Here is a 5,000-nt window from a genome sequence, read left to right on the forward strand (position 1 = left end):
CCTCTCGTGACGATCCTCTGGGGCTGCCATTATGGAGAGCATTCCTGTATTTGCTCCAGGCTTCAACTCCAGTCGCTCACTTTAAGATGGGCTGGAGCGTCAGATCTAGAGCCAGAATGGAGGAGAGAGGACTTACGGCAGGAGTTACCTAACTAGAAACAGACATATGAAAGCATACCTTTTTCGGGATGTCTTGTTATCCCTAATTACTCCGGTCTGTCTCCCTCTCTCTCTCTCTCTCTCTCTGTCTCTCTCTCTCTCTCTCTCTCTCTCTCTCTCTCTCTGTCTCTCTCTTTCTCTCTCCAAGGGTCTCTCTTTCTTTAACAAACTCATTGTGTGTGAAATAGAGGTACTGGAAACTTCAGGTTAAAACAACAACAGTTTGATTCAGTCCTCATCTTTTTCCTTCCTCTCTTGCTCTCTCCCTCAGACTCTATCCCCCCATCTTACTGTTTGAAATATAAGTACGCCTCGCTTAGTAAAACCCTTTTCCTTTCTCCCTTCACTAATTCATTTCCTGTCCCTGGGCTGTCATTTAGCTGATTGGTTGATTAGGAATAAGAGGTTATCTGATAAGCTGTCGTCCCGGTGATGAAATGGCCCAGCCGCTGACGATGCCTCCAGAAACTCTGGATCAGGCAGTCAGTTTCCCCCAGTCCTCTAATGCTGCTTCTCTGGTTTCACTGGCCTCCGACAGGATAGCAGTTAGCTCACTGTGAGATGACTGATGTATGTATACACACACACACACACTTACACTCACGCACACGTACACGCACACGTACACACACACACACGCACACGCACACACTTACACACACACACACACTTACACACACACACACACACACACACACACACACAGGCACACACACACGCACACGCATAGACCACCGCTGTTGGGATCACGCCAAGGCTTAAATGCAGGGTGGACGTAGATCTAGCTGACATAGATGAGCTGCGAGCTGCTTTATTGGGTGATCCCCTGTCTGCCCCCCACTCTCTCTCTCTCTCTCGCTCTCTCTCTTTCCCGTCGGGAACACACTCGATACGGAGTGATGTGTTGACACAGACGAGAGGATCACCGACCAGCTTTTTTCTCCCCCCGCCCCCCTCCCCCCTCCCCTACCCCACTCCAATCTCTCTGTACACACAGATGTCCAACGTCTTACCCAGAAGAGTAGGTGCAGATGGCTACTTTAGCAGTGTGTCCTTCAGAGCCGAGGGGAGATCACAGTCCATAGACTTCAATGGGGAAGAATGATGGATGGGTCTGTGTGTTGAGTGGCACTGACACAAAGTGGGGTCCGGCTGTACCTGTGGTTTCAATGCAGGCTGTAAAGAGTGTTTTGATACGAGTGGTGCAGACTGAATGGAAGCAGATGGGAAAAGGAGCCGGAGCTATTGGGATATGGATATGGGATATGTCCCTGATCCACACTGTATCACTGTACTTGCTGTAGCGTGCAAATATGTATTGGCCATGCATACTAGGTAGTACAGTATGCTAGTGTGGATATTAGGACCAAAGTCCAAACGTCGGCAAATAATCTGCCATATTGGCACCGAAGCAATTAGCATTAGAACAATATATAATTAGCTTTGGGTTTTGTTTTTTTATTTGATAATTAAAACACATATAAAGCTGCTCCAGATGAACACTGACATAACAAAAGCCTACATTTAAAACCCACTTCACTGCAAAATACAATGAAGGCCAAAGGCTTATTCCCATTGTGGTCCTCTGCGGTCCGTTCAATGTCATTGTGTCAGAGCTATTGTCGGCTACTGGCATCAACATGGGAGACAGTAAATTGAAATACTGCATTTAGACACTATTTATATTTTATAGGCACCCCTCCTCCTTCTCTCTCTTTCTCCTCCATTTCTCCCTCTCCATCTTCCCCAATGTCTTGGCTTTCTATTGGGTTTGGACGATGTCTTTGCTGTTGCCTCTCTTTGTCATAAAGGTGTCCTCAGAAGTACACAGGTTCACAGACTTTCCCTTTGGTAATTAAAGTTTCAAAGGTCTTTTGGGGACTCTGACCTGCCTGATTCTAAATGTACCATGCATGCGTGTGTAGCAGAATGCTAAGTCAGCACTGGACAGTAATGTCACGGTCGTAGAGACCTGACAGAGATGGACCCTATCATACAGGTGTTCCCATGCCTCTGCAAACACACACACGCACACGCGCACGCGCACGCGCACACGCACGCACGCGCACACGCACACACACACACACACACACACACACACACACACACACACACACACCAAATCCAGCCATGCCCCCCCTTGGACTAACCATGAATAATTTAGCCAATCGTGTGCTTGTGTCGGTTTTGAGCCATGCTGTGACTGGACCATGCTGTGTCCACCTGATCGACCTCACGCCATGCCTGACAGGTCTGTCTGATTCTGAGCAGCAGACTTTTTTGGAGAGGCGTATCAGAAGAGATCAGGCAACAGTGCCCTACAGTGCTGTATACTGCACCTTAATGAACCTCACCTGATGTTCTGTTGCTTGGAACTCTTATGTTGTGTAGGCAGTCGACACATATTTCAGCTTGTCTACTACTACAGTAGATCCAGATGAACAGACAGCATTTTTGTTAATCTATTTGCGCCATTCTCTATATCTGTCTGTCTGTCTGTCTGTCTGTCTGTCTGTCTGTCTGTCTGTTTGTCTGCGTAAGACTCACTCTCCTCTCCTGTCTCTTTTTCAGAGATGTTAGAATCCAGTAACCTCATCACCTTCAATGGCCTAGCCAACAGCTCAGGCTACGATACTTTCTTATTGGACGAGGAGCGAGGGAGGCTATTGGTCGGAGCCGAGGACCATGTCTTCTCTTTTGACCTGGTCAACCTCCACAGAGACCACAAACAGGTAAGGGCACTGTCTGAAAGTACACACACACACACACACACACACACACACACACACACACACACACACACACACACACACACACACACACACTCACACACACACACACACACTTTCCTTTTCACACACACACACTCACACAAACTTTCCTTTTCAATGCCTGTTTCAAATGGCCTTCATTTCAGGGATGGATAGAATTTCATTCAAACAGAGCAGCTTTATAGTCAAGCTGTCCACTTTTGGGACGACCAATAAAGAAACATAACAAGGAATAGAGGTGATCCTACAGCCAAATCCAAGCCCTGAACCATGTATCGCATGAATTCTTAAAGGGAGAAATGGCATGGCTCTACCTTGATGACCATAAACCATGATGATAATGAACCTTAAAGGGATGTGGACACCCACAAGGGATATGGTGCTGTACTGTATACATCATGAACAGCACTCAAGTTCCAATCCCTGAATTTTGGATGTCCCCTTCTCGATTTATCCCGAAGTTTGGAGCTAATTGGCAAGTGAATACAGAGCAAGAGGCTCATTGGCTAGTCAACTGAGAGAAAAATAAAATGTCGGCAACATTTTGTCCACACTTGGTCTGATCTGCCTGTTTTTCATCTGTGGTTGAGTGGCAGGTCTTTATTATCCGAGACCCCCTCCTCTTCTTATTTTTCCCCATCTCTCTTTCTTTCTTTATTTCCTTGATCAGATCTTTTCTAACACCGCAACTCAACCTCAGGTCTCTCTCTCTCTTTCTCTCTCTCGCTCTCTCTCTCTCTCTCTCCTCCCCCATCTCACTCTCTGGAGTCCATTACTGTGTGATTTCCTCTCTCCCTCTCGTTCTCTCTCTTTCCTTTCCCCTCTCTCTGTTTCTCTTTGTCCAGACAGCCCTGTTTCTAATTCCATTAGTCCACCTGGAGGAGGTTAGGAGAGTCTTTTTATCTGATTCTGACAGCTATCACAGACGTGGAGATTGACATGGGCCCTCAGGCAGGAGAGAAGCCCAAATCAGGAACTTAAGTGCTGAAATAAACATTTTGAATATGGAGAGGTTGTTTCACTCTCAAAGAGCTAATTGGCCCGAGGCGCAGATGCCTTTTTTTTTATTTTTTATCTTATTCAGATTTTTGGGACGTTATTGAAAGATAAAAGCAAGAACGAGCAATTTAGCAAATCTAATGCAATTAACTAAAATGTGCAGTGCAGGTTTATGCTCAGCGAGGAAAGCTCAGCTGATCTTGAGAGGAGATATTTTAGGAACAGAATGTGTGTGTGTGTGTGTGTGTGTGTGTGTGTGTGTGTGTGTGTGTGTGTGTGTGTGTGTGTGTGTGTGTGTGTGTGTCCACACCTGCATGTGTAAATGTGTGTTTCACCGTAACTCTGGGACTTGCGTGAGTATGATTATTCCAGGGCTTTTTTTACCAGTCCAGCTCAGACCCATGCTTTGTTTTCATAATTCATGTGACGCTGGAGGGACAGATGGTTAGAGCATGAGGATAATGGATAACTATCTTTAATTTGCAGTTGAATATTACCTTCCAAAATACCTCATAAGTGTTCTGCTCATTCAAGGACGTTTAAAGCAAACCTTACTCTTGTAGTTCCCAAAAATGGACGGACCCTAAAGCTTTTTGGAAGTTTCTTGTGAAAACTTCTAGCAAACAAAACCAATGTTTGCGTGACTGATTGACAGATTCAAGCCCGGGCCCGGTTAAACTGCAACCCAAAGTGGAATTGGTCCCAAGGGCCTTTTGGGAAACATTGCATTAGGCCTTATGACATGTAACACCTTCCTCTCTTCCTCTTCTTTCAGTCACCCTTCCTTCACCATCCTGCTATACATTGAGATATACTCCCACTCTCTCTCTTTCGCCATAGTATGACACGTTCTCTCCTCTCCTCCATAGAAGCACACTCCCTCTCTCCTCTCCTCCATAGAACCACACTCCCTCCCTCCTCACTCTGTTGTTTCACACACTCCCTCCCTCACTGTCCATAATATGACACATTCTCTCCTCCCTGACAAGGAATAATAACTCCTTCTCTCCTCCTTTTTAATATCATACATTCACTCTCTTTTTTTGTCCATATGACACATTCTCTCCATTC

At 45.8% G+C, this 5,000-nt stretch overlaps 1 protein-coding gene across 3 annotated transcripts in view; it reads left to right on the forward strand.

Annotated features, from left to right (window-relative positions):
• Positions 1-5,000, forward strand: part of sema3aa (sema domain, immunoglobulin domain (Ig), short basic domain, secreted, (semaphorin) 3Aa) — a gene marked incomplete at its 5' end in the record, with an annotated part of 31,988 nt that overhangs the window by 9,024 nt on the left and 17,964 nt on the right. For all 3 annotated transcript variants that reach the window (XM_083692107.1, XM_083692108.1, XM_083692109.1), the window contains one exon: positions 2,731-2,891. In XM_083692107.1, coding sequence (XP_083548233.1) covers positions 2,731-2,891 — 161 coding nt within the window. The remainder of the gene's footprint in view (positions 1-2,730; positions 2,892-5,000) is intronic.

This window comes from Argentina silus (genome assembly GCF_951799395.1).
Source record: "Argentina silus genome assembly, chromosome: 20".
Lineage (NCBI taxonomy): Eukaryota > Metazoa > Chordata > Actinopteri > Argentiniformes > Argentinidae > Argentina > Argentina silus.